General features: G+C 37.2%; 2 protein-coding genes across 2 annotated transcripts in view; one reads left to right on the top strand and one right to left on the bottom strand.

The window, feature by feature from the left end:
• LOC308664441 (guanine nucleotide-binding protein subunit alpha-14-like) overlaps positions 1-12,721 on the top strand; it is a 34,589-nt gene extending 21,868 nt beyond the window's left edge. Inside the window, exons 3-7 of the mRNA XM_081321678.1 lie at positions 3,780-3,934; positions 5,152-5,280; positions 6,714-6,843; positions 10,477-10,630; positions 11,389-12,721. Coding sequence (XP_081177804.1) covers positions 3,780-3,934; positions 5,152-5,280; positions 6,714-6,843; positions 10,477-10,630; positions 11,389-11,573 — 753 coding nt within the window. The 3' untranslated portion in view covers positions 11,574-12,721. The remainder of the gene's footprint in view (positions 1-3,779; positions 3,935-5,151; positions 5,281-6,713; positions 6,844-10,476; positions 10,631-11,388) is intronic.
• An 898-nt stretch (positions 12,722-13,619) lies between these two features.
• The window catches only part of VPS13A (vacuolar protein sorting 13 homolog A), a 124,477-nt gene continuing 116,229 nt past the window's right edge, over positions 13,620-21,867 (bottom strand). The window contains exons 69-72 of the mRNA XM_081319364.1: positions 18,418-18,503; positions 17,750-17,873; positions 15,920-15,994; positions 13,620-15,461 (exon numbers count right to left, since the gene is read on the bottom strand). Coding sequence (XP_081175490.1) covers positions 15,408-15,461; positions 15,920-15,994; positions 17,750-17,873; positions 18,418-18,503 — 339 coding nt within the window. The 3' untranslated portion in view covers positions 13,620-15,407. The remainder of the gene's footprint in view (positions 15,462-15,919; positions 15,995-17,749; positions 17,874-18,417; positions 18,504-21,867) is intronic.

A 21,867-nucleotide genomic window follows, 5' to 3' on the forward strand; every position in this document is an offset into this window, starting at 1 on the left:
AAGGTTTTTAATTGTTTGTAGTTTTCTGTACGTATTTTACTACCTCAGTTAGCTCTGAGTTAAGAATTTTATGATCTGTCAAATAAAAGGTTGCAGTTATAATACCTGTAGTAAGTTTATTGAAAGCAATGGTGGTGCCAGCCTTATGAGGTAGACTAGAGCTGGAAAAAGACTCCATAGCAAGTCTAGAGCTGTTCTTCATTGGGATTGGTTACCATAATGGCATTGTGCAAGACTGGTTGTAATTTACCTACTCTTATTTTAACTTTTATAAATAAACTAGCTTTGGAGTCCTTCCTTTTACTTCTGAAAATGTTAATTAAAATATTGTTATACAATTTGATCTGACTTTAATTCTTCTTTCTCCCATAACAAAGGCTTCTTTGAAGCTTTTAACAAGCCTGTTTTCTAAATCCCTGAAAAGAGATATTATAATTGTCTTGGTTAATCATTTATTTATTTATTCAATTTTTATAGCCATCTCAACCAAATGACTCTGAGCAGCTCACAATGCTAAGTACTATAGTTGTTAACACTTCAGCCACCTTCTTTTCAGTATCTAGTAAAATGTTCTTATCTGGGTCATTCTCTTGACTTGTCACTTGTATTTCGACTTTAAATGCCCTTTTTATTTATAATCCACATTTCTTAATTCAATATTTCTGATTCTACTATTTTGGCATCAAGCAAGATTTGTTTCACATCTGTCATTCCTTCATTAACACTGGATGGTTGTCCATCCGTAGAAGTGTACTTTGTTACTGATATCACAGTTACTAATTTCTGGTCCCATTCTTCAAAGATCTTCTCTAATATTTAAAAGCTGAAGAATTTGTATCATTTTGTAAATTCCAATACTGATCAAAACTTTTGGTTTACATGTTTTTTGCCCAGAATCTTTAATTCCCTGTAGTGTTCAATTTAAATCATAATGTCAACGCTGCTAACATTGGATGTTCCTGCTCTGACAACTGATGAAAATGCAGCCATTTTCTCTTCTCCTTTAACATGCTTTTCATACTTTTAGAATTCAGGTGCAGCAGGGCGGGTTGGGATGTAAGCTCAGCTAGCCATAATAACAGCGCTGCTGTGGGAACTCAAGGGCGAGCTGACAACGTTTCGGGGGGCTGAGGAGCTGAGGAGAAAGCCCATGCTTGAAGCTAACTGGGGAATGTGTTTTATGACAAGTTATTGTGGGTGGGAATTGTACTTTGTTACTTTGTATGTGGGGGAAGGGAATTTAGTTTTTGGGTTCAACTATGTAGTGCCGATACTTTGTTTCCCGAATAAAGGTTCCTTAAGGAAGAATTTTGCCTCAAAGTTCTTTTGATGGGTTTCATCTATCGGAACCATAACATATAATCTATATATGATATAACTTACAGTAGACAAAATAACTTTTTTTCTCATGAAAAGCTGTTTATTTTATATAGTTAGTTCCGAAATCTTATAGTAAAAATTTCAAAGTTCCAAATTTTTTAGTAGTAGCACTAGTAAATGCATTGCAATCAAAAGACCTAGCATGATTTTTTATTTAAGTGAGAAATCTAGACCTTCTCATGCCTGTCAAGTTAATTTTATTCACATAATCAAATGGAAATAAAATGCTTTCATCTGTTGCCCAGTCATTTGTGTAAAATTTCCAAAGTGCCTGATTTCTTGGTTCATCAAATCACATTCTGACTAATGCTAAAGGAATCAGAGTTAGCCTAGTCTAAGTGGAAATGCCAAGTACTGTACTTTAGCAACGAACATATTTATTTTCAGTTTAGATTCATTTCTATCATGGAACATTAGTGCCAAAAGTTATGCCTGCACATGTAGGATCAGGTGCCAGGCTTTAAGAAGAGCATAGTTGCTTATTCTTGTTTTCTTGGGGAAAAAAATGCAAGAAATAGTTTGGGATTCTGATTGCTGGCCCAGTAAATTCAAATGACACTGTGTGTTACTGCTTGCTTGCTTATTTAACATGTTTCCTTTCCACATGGAGGACACTCATTATATATAAATTTGTAAGATCGGCACTGAGAAAAGAGAGAGAAAAATCCAAAGTAATATCTGTTATTGTTGTCTATTGTCTATTTAAGAGCTATACTATTTCTAAGATAAGCTAAGAGCTATGTGCTTGCAGGAGTTTTTTTTATTTTTTTATTTTTATTTTAATTCCATTTATATCCCGCCCTTCTCCGAAGACTCAGGGCGGCTTACAAGCTTAGCAGTAGCCTTCATTCTATGTATATGCCTGCTTATTAGGGCTTTCACACACACCCCAAGCGGCATTATTACAAAGTCAGCTTATTGCCCCCAACAATCTGGGTCCTCATTTTACCTACCTCGGAAGGATGGAAGGCTGAGTCAACCTTGAGCCTGGTGGGATGCGAACCTGCACTAATTGCAGGCAGCTGGTGTTACTTAAGGAGGCATTAGCCCACTGCTCCACCAAGGCTCTTATTGAGTTGAGTGTAACTGGGTGAATTCTTTTTCCCCCTTGTCTTCATGTACCTAAATCAGAAGGTGCTTTGTTACCTCCAAATTCAAGATGAAATTTTTGTTCATCACTTTGCAGTTTAGGCAAACTTTTAAAAGAAACAGATAGGTATTAATATGGCACTTTAGAAATAACAAATAGCAATAAGTAGGTGTTTTTTTAAGGCTGCTTTAATTAGGGTATTTGTGTAATCAGTGTGGAACACAGTGTGTTCCACTGTGTAATCAGTGGAACAATCTGCCTCCAGAAGTTGTGGATGCTCCAACGTTGGACATTTTAAAGAAGAGATCGGAGATTTGTCTGAAATGGTATGAGGTTTCCTGCCTGAGCAGGGGGGGTTGGACTAGAAGATCTCCAAGATCCCTTCCAACTCTAAAAAAGGTAAAGGTAAAGGTTCCCCCGCACATGCGTGCTAGTCGTTTCTGACTCTAGGGGCCGGTGCTCATCTCTGTTTCAAAGCCGAAGAGCCAGCGCTTGTCCGAGGACGTCTCTGTGGTCATGTGGGCGGCATGACTAGACGCCAAAGGCGCACGTCTGTTATTCTGTTATTTATGTCTTCCTGGTTGTCAAGAGAGCCAGCCCTTCAGAGTTCTGCATAGATTGTATGTCTAATCTGAAGCCAGTTCAGATGTGCATAAAATAGAGCAAGCGACATGCATCTCCAAACAGCCCTCCTTAAATATTGTTGGTTTCTCTTCATCAGTTCAAAGCTATTGATGCACCATGGAAACCATAAAAGATGTAGCTTTTTCTTCCATAAATCAAATTCTATTGGGCATGTTTGCCACAGTTATCTCAATCAACCTTACAAGGATCGCTGCTAAGTAAAGCTTCATTCCAGCTGCTGAATTGGACAGATTATATTGTGCTTTTGGTTATGCTTTGCTTAACCCAGGGGTCAGCAACCTGAAACAGTGAAAGAGCCACTCGGAACTGGTTCCCTCACAAAAGGAAAAACTGTGAGCCGCAAAAATTGTGTGCGCATGCGCGTACATGCACACATGCGCAGAACAGGGTTTGACTGAAGAGTGGAGCCAAGGTGAGATATGCACCTACCCTGCATATTTGAATTAATTGGTTGAACTTTTTTAGTCCCACTTTTTTTTTTTTGGACTACACATAGCAGAAGACTGGGAGCCGCAGGAGATGGCTGAAAGAGCCGCATGCAGCTCCGGAGCCACGGGTTGCAGACCTGTGGCTTAACCTATAGCTGATGTCTAGTTTGACATTTTCTGTTGTTCAAACTGATTTTTCAGTCTATAACTATGCCTGCTCCCACTCCTCATTTCAGGAGGACAGCCAGATGATTGAAGAGGTACAAACAGACAAAATAGAAACTCTGGAAAGAAAATATGCAGAAGCAATTAAGAGGCTATGGGAAGATCCAGGTATCCAGGAGTGCTACCACCGACGGAGAGAATACCAGTTGTCAGACTCAGCTAAATAGTAAGTATGGTAATCTTTCCAAATTTCATTTTGGCTATTTTAAAATATTTTTTAAATTGTATGGCTTATGATTGCTTTGTTGTATGGAATGTTGATGAATAGATTTTGCTAAGTGTGCATGTTCAGTTTTTATGATCTTGAACAGTTAATAAAACATAGTTGAAACAAATGCATTACAGGATCACATAGTGTTTCTCCCCCCTTTTTTCCTCTTTTTTTTTGGGGGGGGCTGGAGGGCTGCAGTGGGCTTGCTGACCTAGTGCAGGGGTAGGCAACGTTGTCTCTTTTATGACTCGTGGACTTCAACCCCCAGAATTCCTGAGCCAGCTGGCTCAGGAATTCTGGGAGTTGAAGTCCACGAGTCATAAAACAGACAAGGTTGCCTACCCCTGACCTAGTGACATTGTTGGAGGCTCAAAGCTGAAAGTTTTAAGTCTCTTTTCAGAGGGGGAGGGCGCATTGAGTTTACCTTCAATTTTGATAGGTCTTCCAGAAGCTTGGTTTTTGTTTTCTTTATTAGAGAAGAAATATTGCGATCGAAAAAATAATTGTAATGCCAAATTTTGATCACATTATTCTAGGAGACTCTGTCATCAGTATAATGCATTTTTTCCCCTGTGTGAGGCATATGCATATAAAATGTTTCCAGTAGATTGCCCTTCTTTGTTAAATATTACAAGTGCTTCCTGTACGTTATCTAGCTACCTGTAGAATAATTGGATATTTTATCTCTGAGGCTATCATCATCTTCATCTGACACACTTTGCTCACCAAAGAAACTCTGAATACATACAAATAATTGAATTTAAAAACAGAAATAAAGTAATATCTAGATGCACATATTTCAGATCACATCAGGGAACAACATTAACAGGGAAACAAACAAGAATTGGAGTTACAGATCACTTTATCTCAGTTCCTCAGTCAAATCTTTAGGGGTCTTCTTTCAGAACATATAGGCTTCAGAAGGAGGATATAGGGCCGTGGCAGATATAGAGAAGCATTACAATTCTCTGCAAACTTAAGTAGAAGTAAGATTTCCACAATGGCATCCTGATTTTAAATTTTAATATATTTACATTTAATAAAATGGATTTTAAAACCTTTTTTTTGCTATATTAGCTTTCATGTGAAATACCACTTTTAGTCTCTGTTGAATTAATTTATAATTATATGAAATGCATGAACTAAACAGATGTGTGGCTTTGATTTTGAAGTTTCCTTTCAGATTTGGAACGTATTGCTATGCCATCATTTGTGCCAAATGAGCAAGATGTCCTCAGAGTGAGAATACCAACCACTGGAATCATTGAATACCCTTTTGTGCTACAAAAAGTTCTTTTTCGGTAAGTCTGTCCTTAAGGCCTTCTCCTAGTCATCCTGATTATCACAAATGATCAAAAATTGCACCAGTTATTTTCAGTAAATGGATAACTAAAGAAAGTACATTAAGACTAGATGAATCCTCTCCGGTCTTGTTTCACCTTTCCTATTACGCTGCATCCATTTCTGTCTGTAAATAAAGATTTCAGAATCATAGCATCAAGACTTGAAAAATATTATTTAGGAGATCAAGTCCAAATTAGAATGCCCATGGTGGAAGCCTACCCTGCTTTTGCTTGATCATATTCAGTGAAAAGAAGCATATTGTCTGTAATTGGTTCCATTGTTCAACTGTGCTTAATTTAAAAGTCTTTATTTTCTAATCCCTGTCAGTTGTCGATTCTGGGGAATGGTGCTCATCTCAGTTTCTTGGCCAAGGGACCCAGTGTTGTCCAAAGACAATTTCCATGGTCATATGGCACACATGGCTATATGCCAAAGGAGCACGGAACGCTGTTATCTTCCCATTGAAGTGGCATCTATTAATCTACTTACATTTGCATGCTTTTGAAATGCTAGGTGGTCAGGAGCTGGGGCATGTAATGGGAGCTCACCCCACTGTGCAGAGCTCGGGTCTCGAACCTGTGCTGTCAGCTCTTCAACTGACAAGCTCATTGTCTTTAACTGCTGAGTCATCACGCCCCATATTTCCTAATCTGTATATTGCTAAAACTGTGGTTGTCTTGACCTTTAACTGGATGAAACGGTGCATCATAGGGCAGCAATTTTTGAATAAGGTACCTGCGCTGGACTCACTTACAGAATGTGTCCAAGATCCAGGACCCATGACTCCCAAGGAATGAAATTTGGGAAAGTTACGGCTGCTTCAGTGCTATTGGCTGCTGCTGCACTTCTGGGCTGCTGCAATCACCTGAGCTTCATTTTCAACACACCATGATAGTTTCCCAGCCAGTCTCGCAATCCCTTGCTCTTTCCCCCACCTGGCATGGGCAGCAGTAGTAACTGTTTCCCCAAGAGCTGCTATGGTCCGGTTTCAGTGTCTTCCACATTTGGACTCACTTTATTGAGTGCATTAGAAGTTAGGAAAGAAAAAATTAACTCTTGCGCTATGCATGTCCACTGCTTCTCTTTTAGTGCAGCAGCCATTAGGAATGTGTGTTGTGGAAGAGTTGTAGAGATGGGATGAAGTTACACTTTATTTGAGCCAACAATAGAATTGGTAGCAGTGAAGCTCAGATATCAGACTTCACCATTGAAATAACTTTTCCATCATCATTGCAATGGAACAAAATTTATCTGTTATTTTTTCCAAATGTAAAATGTAAAAATCAATTGTACAAAAATCAGTATATCTTTCCAGCAAAGTGCAGCCTCAAAGTTGGTGCTTTGTGAAGTGCTTTACAGGATGATTAGTTATTTATGCTCCTTTTGACAGAATGGTAGATGTTGGTGGACAAAGATGCGAAAGAAGGAAATGGATTCACTGCTTTGAAAATGTGACCTCAATTATATTTTTAGTTGCACTGAGTGAATATGACCAAGTCCTGGCAGAATCCCATAATGAGGTAATAAAAAGAAAAGTAATTGCTGTCATAAATAGTTATTCAATACTCATGTGTGCATCTTAACATATTACCATGGAAGGTTGACATTTGTGCCAGTTTTCTAGGGGGGGAAAAAGGAACTTGACAGAGAATTGCCCAGCTATGCCCTTAACATAAAAACTATACCAACATAATTGGTTTGGACTTCTGACAAAGGTATATTCATGTTCAACAAAAATAATAAAACATCCATGGTTGGAAATAAACTAATATATGATTGATAATACATAAATAAATGACAATAAATAACTTGATCTCAATTGAGCCTGGAATTTTGGCTGTAAGTCACTATGATTGTTAGGTATCACCACATGACCTGATTCGATTTTACGACTGTTTTTCACAGTGGTTCATAAAATTAGTCACCACAGTTCTTGCACGAAAGACATGGTCATTAAGTAAATCCCTTTTTCAGAATGGGCAGCTTTTGCCAGAAACTGACTGGAAACTGGCAAAAAAACCCACAGCAAATTATGATCACATGACCGTGAGATGCCACAGCTGGTCGTCAATGCGAGCTAGTTGCCGAGCCCCCAAAATGCAAATCATGTGACCATGGCATGTGTGCACATATGGCAATTTCAAGGATGGGCTGTATGTAATTTTTTGGGGGGAGGGGAGTCTGTCATAACTTTGAATAATCTTTAAGTGACAGGTTGTTAAACGACTAACTGTAATCAGCCACAAAATCAGACCTGGAGGCATCTCGATCAAGAAATGTTCTCTGGAAGAGTATAGTTTTTAGCACCTTCAAAGAAAGATCAAGGGGACATAGCTGACTCTGCAGGGAGGCTGTTCCAAAAAAGGGCCAGTGCCCGAAGAGCAATGCCTCTAAGCCAGTGGTGGGATTCAAATATGTGAATAACCAATTCTCTGTGTGGATGCCGCTTCCAGAAGTACATTCTGCTAAGCTTGTAAGCCGCCCTGAGTCTTCGGAGAAGGGCGGGATATAAATGGAATTAAAATTAAAAAAAAAATTCTGGGCCCGGGCAACAAAAAATTAGCTACCGGTTCTGGTAAACTGGTGCAAACCGGCTGAATCCCACCACTGCTCTGAGCTGAGTCAGATGGATCAAGTCTAGCTGGAATATATGGTCCTAAAGGTGCCTAAGCATCACGGCATACATAGGTCAAAACTGGAATTGTACCTCAAAGCTGTTTGGAAACCAATCAGGTATAACTTTATTCCAACCACTTGTGCTGGCTAACACACAGGACACTACTTCTACACATCTGAGGCTCCTAAGTGATCTCTCAGAGACAATCACATGTACAAAGGGATAAAGGCCTGAACTCCTGCGACACAGTCCTCCTGCTCCAGGTAGGGCCAACAACTGGTGTACCAGCTGAGTTGGTCAAAGGTCCTCTGCCTACACCTTCCATTTGCTCACTGACATTAGCTTTGAGCATCCCCTAAGTCCTCCTTCAGTCTTTCTGTTCCTCCCTACTAATGAGTTTTCTGATCTCATAATCTACATAGCCCAAAGCATTCCACTAGGACAGGGCTTTTCAACGTGTGGTACAGGTACCACCTGTGGTACATTGGCACCTGGCAGGTGGTACGCGACCATCCTAGAAAAGTGGTAGCAGGGGAGGGGAATGAGCTGAACCGGTGGCAGCACTGCACAAGCCTGAGCGAGAGATGGCTGGAACTGCAGGGCTGTCAGGGCTCAGCGGAAGTGCCAGGATCAGTGCTTCTTCGGGGCTGTCAGGGCTCAGTGGAAGCGCCAGGATCAGCGCCAGGCTTCAGCTGGAGCTCGGTGCTGATCCTGAAGTACCGATCAGCTGGAATGTTGCAGCATCTCCAGAGTCTTGTGATTTACATTCAGATGTTTGGCAACTGATTCATATTTATGACGGTCACAGTGTCCCAGGGTCAGGTGAAGTGACCAAAACCTGCTGCAAGCACCCAGCAGAGGGGGGGAAAAATAAAAACCAAACACCCCCACCCCCACTGCCAATCCTCAATAGAAATGCTCACAATGAAAACCTCGGATAGGAAGAACTTTGTACAGGTAGACTATGAGTTAGAAGGGCAATTAGGACCAGAATTTCCATCATTAAGCAATAGAATCATAAAGCACAATGTCATGTGATTGCATTGCTTAACGATAGCAATCCCAGTAGTGCCCATGGCCACTGTTAAAGAAGATTGTAGGTTGTTAAATGAGCACCATCACTGCAACTTCCTACCAGCTTCTAACAATCAATGTTAGCAGAAATTTGCAAATCCCTGGTGGATCGCAAGCAGGCCAACAGGTAAGTAAATGGCTGTTGCCGAGAGGGAGAGAATGCATAAGGGTGCGCAAATGCCCTGGAGGGTACACAGGTGGCTTGGGAGGAGAGTGCAGTACAACTTGGGGTGGCTGCTACCGAGTGGGAGAGGCAGAGCGAGCTGCTGGGGAGGTATGGCACAAATGTTGCAAAGCTTGAGGTGTGCAAGGGGGGAACAACTGGTACAGATGTGAGATGGCTGTTCACAGGTAGGAGAAAGTGCACAAGTGGCTAGGGAGGCATTGAGTGAGCTCAGTCTAAGGGGTTGTGAGGGTGTGTGAGCATAGCAAGGGTCAGGGAGGATGCATGAGGATCCAGGGATGGTTTATGGGTGGCCAGCAAGGCATATCAAGAGCGCAGAGGAAAGAGCATGTTGCGTGGGCGGAGGGAGGTTAATCTGAGCAATTTACAATCTTCTCTGCCAACTTCCCCATTGACTTTGCTTGTGGGGAGCTGGCAGGGAAGGTTGCCAGTAATGATCATGTGACCTTGGGATGCTGCAACTGGGTAAGCGGGAGCTGATGGCCAAGTGTCTAGATCGTAGCTACATAACTATGGTGGTCTTGGGATGACAGGAACATTGAGGACAGGCCATGACCACCGTCCTCAGCATTGTAGTGACTTTGAACAGTTGCTTATCGAATGGTCATTAACCAAGGACTAGCGGTATCGCAATCCTACAGTCCATTGAAATCCTCCAGCAGATAACTGCAACAATAACTATAAAGCACTCATAATAAACATTTATAAGTAAGTGGTCTGCTATCAGGCAGCACTTCGAACTTGTAGCAGTGCTCATCTTAGTAATTCTTGTATGGTTGCAGTTTTAGATATGGAGACATTTTGACTCCATGTTATTAGTCATACAGAAACATCACCATTCCTGGGACAGAATACTTGTTTTCTTGCCAACTGTGCCATTTGGAGGTGGTCCAGTAGTTTTCTGGAAGTGTGCCAGAATCAAGCATTTCCTCTTCTGGGAGATACACTTCTGCAAAACTATTGCACTACTATCCCCAAGAGAAATGGATCATTGTGTTCCCGAGGTGGTGGGGAGGAAGTTCCAGTGTTCCCAGGAACATTCTGTCCACAGGCCGGTGAAGTTTTCCCAACTCCACATGTCTATTTTAAGATGTGTAACAGAGTTTATGGCATTGTCTGGATAGCTAATATACTTGCCCAAATTAATTACATTTTGTGTGCATGTCGAGATGCAAAAAATGAGTACATTTTGTTTTGAGTATTAAATAAAGGTACTTTAATTTTTGAAGATAACCTATTTAAAAATGCTTCTTTGTTCTTCTTATACTTTTTTTGTAGAATCGTTTGGAAGAAAGCAAGGCCTTATTTAAAACAGTAATTACCTACCCTTGGTTTCAGAAATCTTCAATCATCTTGTTCTTAAACAAAAAAGATATTTTAGAAGAGAAAATTATGTATTCTCATTTAATTAACTATTTTCCCCAGTTCACAGGTAAATAATTATTCTAAGTAGGGCTTATCTCTGTTATGCAGGGGTATAATTTCTTCTATTCGCTTACACAATTGGCACTCTCTTGGTAAAACCTGTCAGCTATCACAGTTCTTTCCTATACTATCAAAATTTCTGTGATTTTTATTACTTGGAATACTTAAGTCTGTATTATTATAATTGAAGTTACACATTATCAGATTCTAATCCTAACAGATGGATACTGATGCTAGAACAAAAAATTATCATCTGTTCAATCCAGCATGTTTGAAAACAATGGACTGGATTAAAATATCTATGCTTATACCAATAAACATTGAAGCCAAAAGAAGGGAATGATGGAAGATAATTAGATCAGGGGTCCCCAACCCCCATGCCGTGGTGCACTACTGGGCCGTGAGCCACTCAGAACCGGGCCACGGAAGTGGCAAGTGAGCGTGCGTGCATGTATCCCCACGTGTGAACAGCAGGGGAGTGTGCATGTGCTTGCCAGCTGCTCACATGGAACCATCCCCCCTCCACCCCCCACCAGTCTGCAAATCCGGAAAGGTTGGGGACCTCTGAGTTAGATAATGTCATTGATGGAACAAACATGAATTTGGGCAAACTCTAGGAGATAAGGAGAGCCCAGCGTGCTATGGTCCATGGGGTCGCAAAGAGTCAGACATGATTTAGCTACTGAACAACAACTAATAAACATAAAAACATATTTGGAGTTTTCAATCTGGGTTTCTTAAGTTATCAATTTTGATTTTGAACAGGACCAAAACAAGATGTGAAAGCTGCCGAAGAGTTCATTCTACAGTTATATAAGGATCAGAATTCAGACAAAGACATCTATGCCCACTTTACATGTGCCACTGACACCGAGAACATTCGATTTGTGTTTGCAGCTGTTAAAGACACCATCCTTAATCTGAATCTAAAGGATTTCAACCTGGCATGAATAAAAGGGAATCAACTACATACCTTTGACTAAACTGCAATTTTATTTATTACTTATAGAAGATATTCTGTGTAATAGATTTTTAACAATTGTTTGTGTTTTTACTGAACATGGAAATAAGGTTAGAACTTTTTAAGGAATAGGTTTTGAATATTCTGCTTTTAATTTTTTGGAGGGGATTTGTGAGCCTTTTGGTCATAATCACAGAGATCCTTTTACCTTTCATAATTTATAATAGATGTGCATTTGAATCTCGTAAGGCCACAAGAATGATAGAGACTAATTGTATTGCTATTATTCAACAGAAAGAGGGGTGCTTGGATTTGAGTACTTATTAAATCTATTTTTAATGGTGCCTTTCTTCTTGTAGTGAACAATCAGCCTTAACAGGTGGCAGCAGTTGGTTGCTCTTTTTTTAGGCTCAAAACAACAAAAACCCTCCCTTCCCGAGTAGCCTCACACCTAATTATTACTTGGGTTTGAATTATCTAATCCTCTCAGGCTAGATAAAAAAAGTCAAAACTGGTCTGATGAAGGGAATAGTAAAGTGTTCACATGCTGTTCCTGTGAAATTTGCACGAAGTTACCATGAGCTGAGTTTCACTGAAGAGTATTTATTTTACTTGCAATTAAACAATGGATACTAAGAGTCTGTTTGTATATTTTTTTCACTTAATGACAGGCAACTACAATTGATAGGTGCTTTTATGGAAAACCTTGATGTTTTAATATTATTTGAATTCATATTAATAGGTTAACAAACCAGAGACAGTTGTTTGAGGGACCCCCCCTTCCCAATTACACGCATCAGGAAGGGTATATTATGGGTCCCATCTGCTAAGAAGTTCCACCTGAGTGGAACAAAATATAAGCTTTTTCTGCTGTGGTTCCAGCCCTCTGGAACCCAAGTGAGCTTGGCCCTGTTCTTATTCCAGCTTCCTGAAAACCCTGTAATAAAATATGGTTTTCCCAACAACCATAAGGAACCTGCAAGATGGCCACACTACAGGATATTGATATTCTCCCCCAATCCTGGTTTCTATTTGTGTTTAATTTTTTAAATGATTGTTATATTTGTTTTTAAATCATTTGTTTACTGTATGCTGCCCAGTGAAATGGGTAATTTTCTAAATAAAGTGGCTTTCTATTATCAACGAATCCTTGTTTATAACTTGAATCATGCAATGATTCTCCATTCGATAGCTTGTTTAAGAAAAATGTTTTACCTATTCAAAATCTTTCATAGCTCTTTTACTCTACAGCAGCCTATGACTGGATCAATAAAAGCAATCTTCATCTTCAAGCTTTACAATCTCAGTCATTCAATATAAAGGGAATGGGGAAGGGAAGGGAGATAAAATATTTGGGCAGCAATCAGAGACAGTTCAAGGGAAGGCAGGGTGTGCTGCTTCTATAGCCTCTAAAGTGCTGCCAGACCGTGGCTGTCGCTAAGTGACAATTGTGGATGGGAGATCATGTAATGTTGCAAGTTTGGCATTATTTTAAAGCAAACTCTGTCCTCAAATTTTTGTGTTTGTTGAAGGTAAAGTGTAAATAAACAGTAATGACTGTTTGCTGATAACAGGCATTTACTTCTGGTTTCCAGCAATGGATTTGCTTAATGATGTGGTGTTTGCTTAACAACCATGGTGTGGTTTCATGACTGTCATGAAAAAGATTTTTAAAAAATGGTCTGGTCATGGGGTTATCCACTTTACAATTCTCATAATTTACAACTGTAATTGCCAGGTTCAATTACATTCTTAAGTCAATGACTACCTGTAAATGAATTTCTCTACCTAAACATAGATTTGGTCTTGAAGCAAAAAATTTTGGTTCTTTTCTCCTCTCAATCTAAGCTAATTTCTTCTCCTCCTTTCATGGACCTTCAGCAACATCCTTGGGTTACTCAATGAAATGCAACCTAAATATCTAACAAACATTTTATGTAATATATGTGCCTATTTGATAACTTTTTAAATAAATACAGCAGATATGATGAAAAAATAAAAACTACATCCAAATAAGGTCAGTTGAAACAGTGTAAAAGTTATATATGTATTTATTGTATATCTTTAAAGATGCTATATAATTGGCCTTACTGTACAATGCAGTAATTGAAAATGCTCAAGTGTGTCAGAGACCCTAGATAGGTATTGCAAACTTGAGCCACACAATACAAATTATACTTTGGCATTTCTGATAATTTAATTTATAGGAATTATATAAAGAAATAAAAGCTCGGAACAATGCAATGTGGGAAAGTACTTGCATCAAGCAGTTACATAAAGCATACCAGACTATATTATAAATACATCACACATATTGTCACACTGGGCATGCCATTTACTTTATTCAGCTTTTACAACAAAGCTACAGTTTGATTAGTTTAAGCACCATTAGCAAAGACTAGTTTTCCTCTACCACAATCCTTCAATCTGGAAAGAATATTCTGGCAGCAGACATTTACTGCATGCATCAAACTACTCAAGTCTGTATTAGGCAATATATCTTATGTACATTTGCATTCCATTTCTCTTTTATGAAGTAGCCTCTGTCATAAAGGTGTGATAGGCAGTATTTATTTGCATAGTCTTAAAATTAACCTTGTGCAATATTTTCCCCATCTTGTGTGTGTTTATGTTTTGATGAACGTTTTAACATTACTTTCTATTAAATATTCTGTAACGAGACATGGATTCCCCATACCCCTCCGAATCACATACAAACCCACAGGGGCATTCTTAAGATAAAATTAGGGATGTGTTACACTTTGGATCCAAAGCTGAAACAGTACTTCAGAGTGGGCACAACATATGAATTTTCCTGGAGTACTTCAGCAAGTCCAAAAGAAGACAGCTCTGAAACATGATTTTGATTTCATATCCAAAATGTAACTCATTCCTAAATGAAAAACTATGATTCAAAGTTAATACAGTACTTCAGAGTGGGAACAAAAACACATGCATTTTCCTGGAATTCTTCAGCAAGTCCAGAAAAAGTCAGTTTCTTTAAAAAGGTATAAACATATGGGATATAAGCCCCATTCACTCTGAAACATGCTTTTGACTTCAAATCCAAAATATAACTCATGCCTAAATGAACTAGTATGTTAAAACATGATGCTGTGTTGATAAGTTTTCTGACTTCATCTTGACTATTGCCATTCAAAGAATCACTAAAATTTCATATTTTGTTTGATAGATATTTGCTTAATTTTGTGACACCAGAACATTTTGCTAATTTTTGTATTATATAAAAATGTGATTATTAAAAAGGTGTTACAGTACCATAAATTCCTTATCTGTATAAAAAATTAAACCACTTCATTATATACATATATATATCTATATTAGTAAACAAAAAGCTTCTCAAACAAAGCAAGGTCAGCAAGGTAATATCAGAACTTTGCTGGTTAAATCAGTCTTCCTGAATTAAACTGAATTTCAGTGAATATTAACGTGATGTGTCAGTACAGCATTACATTCTAATAAACACTGGAGAAAAGGGAAGAGCCTGATTACCACTACATCATAAGACTTTGCTTTGGTCTTGTTGATTACATGGCAGATCAAAAAGTAAAACCAATTTAGTTTAGATTTAAACAATTATTATTTATAAATACAAAATCAAATAAGCCACAATTCAACAGCAGCTTTCAGCAATAGAGCTGCTTGTGCATATTGGTAAAACCAAACTTTTTCACTTAGTAGTGTAGAAGATTCAAAAACAATTTAAATACACAAAATTATGGTGTCAGTAGCTTTGTATTTAAATAGTATCACATGCTTTGAAGTATAAAACAACTGCAATGTTCTTATTTTCTTCAATTGGTCACAGTTTTGGTTGACTCTCCTTTACTTTTTCTTCCAGCTTAGAGAGGATCCACTGCAGAAATTAAAAATGAATTTGAACAAACCTGACTTAAAGCAAAAATGATTTAATTAATAAAAATGGGGAAAATTTACAAACTAATGAAGCTTAGAGCTAAACGCTGAACAATTCATATGATGTCATGAATCTCATACTTGACATAACTGTGAATCACCTGGTTAAGCCACACTTGGATGAAACTAGCTTCTCTGAGAAATGTCACCCCCATGCCTTGCTACTTCTACTATGAAAAATTTGATACCAGGGTTATGCAATCTGGGCACTTCAGATCTATCTGCAACTCCTAGCACCATTAAGCAGCAACGAAAAAGAGCAATGGGAATTGCAATTAACAACTTCTGAAGTACTTATACAATATCCATATAGCAGCATGCTGGGTTTGTACATTACATTCGGTTTCCCTTCAAAACGGGATATTAATATATTATGTAGTAATAGCATTTCATATTCACCTCTGCATCTTCTGGTGTTTTAAAATTAATTATTTTTCCAAATTCTTTGGCATGAAATACAGACTTCACTCGTTCCTGAAATAAGCAAGCAAATACAGTTGTGCATTAAAAGCATATTTCCAAATTAAATTAAATTAAATTAAATTAAATTAATCCAAATGGAATTAAAATAAAAAAAATAAAAAAATATTTCCAAATACCCAGTAGCATTATTTTTTTCCATTCTAGAAAAGGATTCACAAGTTACATAATGAAATTAGTATTTGTTTAAAATATCTTTTAAGTTTTGCAGATCTTCCCCCCCCCCACCTTGCAACAACCTGTGACTGGCTCCCAAATTTAAGCTTTTTTTCTGAACATGTAGAGTGCTCAGTGGGGGGATGGGCAGCATCTATTTGCTGCAGTTAGAGCAAAAGATGCATCAGAAACCTTCTTAACCTGATATCCTCAAATGCATTGGATTTCAGCTGATTTAGCACAGCTGGAGACCACTAGATTGGAAAAAGTTGCTATGCAGGAAGAGAAAATCTTCTCTACGACAGCAGACTACATAAAACTGTTCTGCAGAAGGCTGAGACTCTTTGTGTACATATATAGCAGAATAGGCATTTTGCCAATTGTTATAATCTAAATAAATAATCTAAATAAATAAGCTAAAGGTTTCATATAAAGTTTAGTAAAACAATAAATTAAATATTAATTTATTGTGCGAGATGAATTTTAAACATAGCTATATGAAATCTTTTGAGTGTATTGATTGAGAAAGGATCCCAAATGCAGTTGTAAAATAGGACATAGGGTGGACAGTATTAAATATGTGGAGAATCATTTTATTCATTGTTCTGGCATGTTATATACTCTTGCACTGTTTCCAGGATGGCTTCGCGGGCCGCATGAAACCACTTCGCAGGCCGGATCTGGCCCCCGGGCCTTGTGTTTGACATGTCTGCTCTTAAATGAAAAAATGTTAATTACTAAAGCTTCTTTTTTGTATGTAATATACAGGTAATATCTGACATGGCTCTGTCCCGGAAATGAGCCTGATTTTCAGAGTGGCCACAATTCATTCACAGGATGGCACTATATGGCCTAGCTGGGAGATAGAGTGACCTGCTTTCCTTCCCCAATGCGAGCTCCAGAGCTCTGCAAAAGGTAATGGAGTGACTGGGTGGGAGGACAATGTACAACCGTCTGAGGTGAGAAACTGGTCCAAGCCCTACAGGGATGGGAGGATCTGGGGGTGGGATTCGCAGTTTCCTGTGGTTGGTTGTAAGGGAGAATCCACCCAAATTTTGAGCACATGACCATGGGGGTGTAATGGCCTTAACTTTGAAACTGGGTTGTAAGTAGCTTTTGGAGGGATCCACCGTAACTTCCATTCATAAGTTGAGGATGATTTGTGTGCATGGAAATAAGAGTCACAGAAAATGGATAATTCCAGAGTAATGGAATGACTTTTGCTACTTGGCCAGACCAGAACTACAAGTTACAGATCCAGAGGAAAGAAAGGGTGAAAAAGACTGTCTTCCAGCAAGTAACTTTTCTATGGTACTAAGCAAGAAGGGAAGGCAACAATTCCAGTTTGAGAGATAGTGAAGGTATGTGAAGAGTGAAATGTAATCAATAGAACAAATTAAATTCACACTCCATGAAAAAATATATACATTTATAATTATTACATGTTGTCATTTACTGGCTAATAATATTTAAGTATTATTCATAGAAAATTGCTTACTAACATAATAATCTCATATTTATATTATAAATATAATTATTTGAACATTAATCAAATAATTTGTTTTGATCCATCTCTACCATCCATAACTTTACCTTTGCTTCAATGCGCAATCTTCGTCCATCAACAATGAATGGTTTCTTGGTAAATTCATCGTAGGTGTACTGCCATTCACACGTTAACTGTCCAAACGTACCTCTTGTCACAAACAATATTCCACTGTATATGAATACAGGAGAAATAGTTACAATAAATCACATAAAGTAGCTTTCAATATCATATGATATCCAGTTTAAAATTCGGTCAATTTTCGTCTTTTTTTTTTCATCTTAGCATTTTCAAACAAGTATTGGGTCCACTTTTATTTGGCTCAACTAAAAAGTTATAAAAAAATGAAGCCTGATGGCAGTCAAAATTGCTGCACACACTTCATCTTTAATTTCGAGTTCTATCTACTGTATTTAGTTCCAAATTCTCTCTCATGCTTAAAATAATTTTTTTTTCATTGCAAATTTATTTTTTCCTTTTTATTTACTCTAAAGCAAATTAATTACAATCCAGAAGTTCATAACTGTAATTTTAATAGCTGGAAATTTTTTGTTCCTTTCATCACTTTCCTCCCGTCTTTGGCATAGAAGACCTGAAGACAGGAACTATCTTTCTACTCACATTTCTAAGTTGTTCTGGGAACCATTTTTTATTACAGAGTGCACATAAATGCTTTTTTAAAAAAAATAAGAAAGTAATACTGGAGGAATCTTACCTTTTTGTGATCATTAATAAATCTGTATTATTAACCATTGCATGTGTAAAGTATCGCAGTTTTGCAAATCTTCCATTTTCAATATTCTAAAAGAAAAGAAAAGTTGTAGAGTTCCCTAGAATACAGCACCTTAATTTTGAGGAAAAGATTTATATTGTATTAAATCATATTAAAACCTTATACAAATATGTATGAACTTCATACTTTTAGTACTCTGAATATTTATTATAGATGTTCGCTAACTTTATCCTGCTTCATTAAATCATACGCCCATAATTATTGGTTGTTCTGAAATATCATATGCAAAATGACATTGTTTCAAAAATAATGGACCACCCTGAGACAATTGGATCTTTAAAAGCTGTATTTTTCAGATTATATTAATTTTAAACCAGTATAAGTATCTTGAATTAATACACAATTATTCAAAATAAAGAACGAATTCCATTCTTCTTTTGGGTAGGCTCTCATACCAAAAGAAACAAAACAAAAGGAAAATAGTGTGAGGATCCTATGCTTTCATACCTTTGTTTTGAAAAGTATATGTTTCAAAGTCTAAACAGTGATTTGTATGCAGGCTGAATAACTTCTTAAGATATTTGCTCATTATATTCAGGAATAATAATAATAAAAATAAATACTGTATTGAGTATAATGCTCTCTCCCATTAAAGAGTTCTACTACAAATTTTTTCTTATCAATGAATCATTACCCCTTAAGTCACACACACTATCCTGAGCTTAAAGATATATACACTGTATAAAAAATATAATCACAGCAATGTATTCACATCTAGCATATATAAATTTTTGAAATGTTTAATACATTTTGATGTTTCTTTGAATGAATATAAACATTCAGTTTTGGTATTTATAAATTCCTTTCTCAACTAATCCATCAAGGGAATGCTTCTATTAAAATATAATTCTAATTTTATAACCACAACAGTTGACTCAGGAAAAAAATGGTTATGAATAGTGAAAGGCATATGGCGTAGTGAAAGCATCAACACAAGGGCTGCAATGCACAAGCCTAGCAAAAGAATTCAGGAAGCAGCAATGAAAAGAGCTGATTTAATATTCTTGCTAGCGAACTTCCAAACAGGACTTGTAGGGTTTATCTTGAGATCTGGATAGCATAGTATTCATAAGAATTGCTGGCCCCAAACCATTTAGGAATTTAAAGCACCAAGACAGTTCTGAAAGGTCCCTGGCAATAGTAAACCTAATGCAATTAGGTAATATCCTGGCCCTCAGATAAAACAGATCAGATCAAAGTGCTTGCTATTTATACAATCTGATTATCACTAAAGTACTAAATATAAAACCAGAAGAGGGTATATATCTGGCATCAGTCATACATCTATATCTAGATCTGATTTTTCCAGCCATAACGGTACCCTTTTACCAGAACTATTTCAATGTGTTGTGTTTCAAATATTGCATTTATATAATACACTGAATGATCATATTGCTTTAAATCATAACATGTCTTCTTATCTTGCACATGTGAGCTAAACATCACTGGATGACTATAGTGACCATTTTCCATTTCACATCCAATATTTTTTAAAAATGCAATCATCTCCAATTACATATCAATTTTAAAAAATGTAGTTTTAAAATGTACACATAGCAGGATGACAGGGAATTGATTTTAATAAATTAAGAAAAATGTACTGAATGTTTTAAAATACTAAGTAGTTCTCTAACAACAAATTCTATTTAAAGAATCTGGACATTGAGCAGAACTGGAGAGATGCTAGAAGATCCATTTCAGCACTGTGATCCTATGAAGCATACTACCACTTAGTTTGCCATTTGGCTATTCTAATATGTCTACCTAAATGTACTGCAGTTTGGTCTTTTGTAACATCATTCTGTATTAATCTTTAGCCTAGCAATTTATTTAAACCTTAGTGCTTTCTTCAGTGAGTTCACTTTTCTGTATTCTTTGCCAAGTAAACAAAATGGATGCATCAATGCAATTACTACATTGAACTCAAGATTTTCCCTAAAAATTCACATTACAAATCTTCTGAAAACGGTATGCTGTGTTCTTCAGACATGTATTTTTCCTGCCAAAGAAATGGAAAGACCCTTGTAAGATTTTCTGCTTGAGGCACTGAAATCATTAGAACTGCTTTTTATACTTTTTGACATACTGTAATGGAGTAGCTTCATCTTCGTCCTGCTTTTTGCAGCTAAACTTTTTTAGATATATCTTTCTATTATATTTTCCAAACTGGGTTGAATGAATTAGATGTACTGAATGTGGTGAACAGCTGCTGTTACATCAAACAACTGATGGGAGCTCTATATTATTTTTGTAAATATAATCTGTTTTAGCGAATCCTCTCATCTTTTCTGTTTGGCACAGAATGTGCTGTAATTTATTGATTTATCTACAAATACACCTATACATCTAATGTAACATTAATAAGTTCAGAAATGATCTACCAATCTGGTATAACATATGTTCAGTGTCCCCTTTGAAAATGAAAATCCAATTGAAAAATTCCACTGTAGCTCTGGTTGCCCTGTAAAATAAAAGAAACACTTGCCCTGTAAAATAAAGAAATGTCCTGGTTCACGGGATAATGTATTTTCCTTGAATGAAATCATTTATCAATAAATAGTTATATTAATTTGTCAGATAGCTGCAAAAAGGACCCTGTAAAGTTACCTGCTATGGCAGATCTCCAAATACTGTACACGCAGGCCTCTGAAGTTAGCTGCTATGACAATTAGATCACCAAAGAGGGCTCGTAACTTTGTTTACACTTGCACCTTAATACACATATAATTATGTATTTTCTTACAATTATATTCTTACAGTCATTATATTCTTGCATTATAGCAACTTTTTATAAACACTGAATCTTTTGAAGCCCTATATGAATAGGTAATAACATCAGAACTTAAAGGATTATCATCACTGTGGCCCATTTGCTTGTTCTCTCTCTTTGGACTGAATTATTACACCAATTGGAAGAATTGAAAAACCAAGTGGAAATCAATGCTTCTTTTTCTTAGTTTTGTCAAAACTATTGTTAGCATAATCTATAAGGTTTGTACAAACAGTACAGTACAGTAAAAGGTTACAGTCTGGAGGCTCCCTCACTTATCATCCTTAGACAATATCAGAAAATAGACCACAGCAGAGTCTAAAGCATAACAATATTGTGCAATCCCTGAGGTTAAGGCGAAATGTTATGAATATTGTAAATTTCCTGATTTAGAAAATCCCATTACCTGCATGGTTTCAGCTTTTAAAATTCTTAAGACCACACACACACACACACACACACACTTTTCCACTTCACTTTAAAAGAAAATGTCCAGCTAGTATAAGAAATTGTTAATTTTTGGATTTCAAAGACCCCAAGCTATATTTCAACTTCAGAGACACCAATCATAGCAATTCTCTACCTGTGGAGCCTTGGTCTTT

The sequence above is a fragment of the Vipera berus genome (genome assembly GCF_964194415.1).
Source record: "Vipera berus genome assembly, chromosome: 2".
NCBI classification, from domain to species: Eukaryota; Metazoa; Chordata; class Lepidosauria; order Squamata; family Viperidae; genus Vipera; species Vipera berus.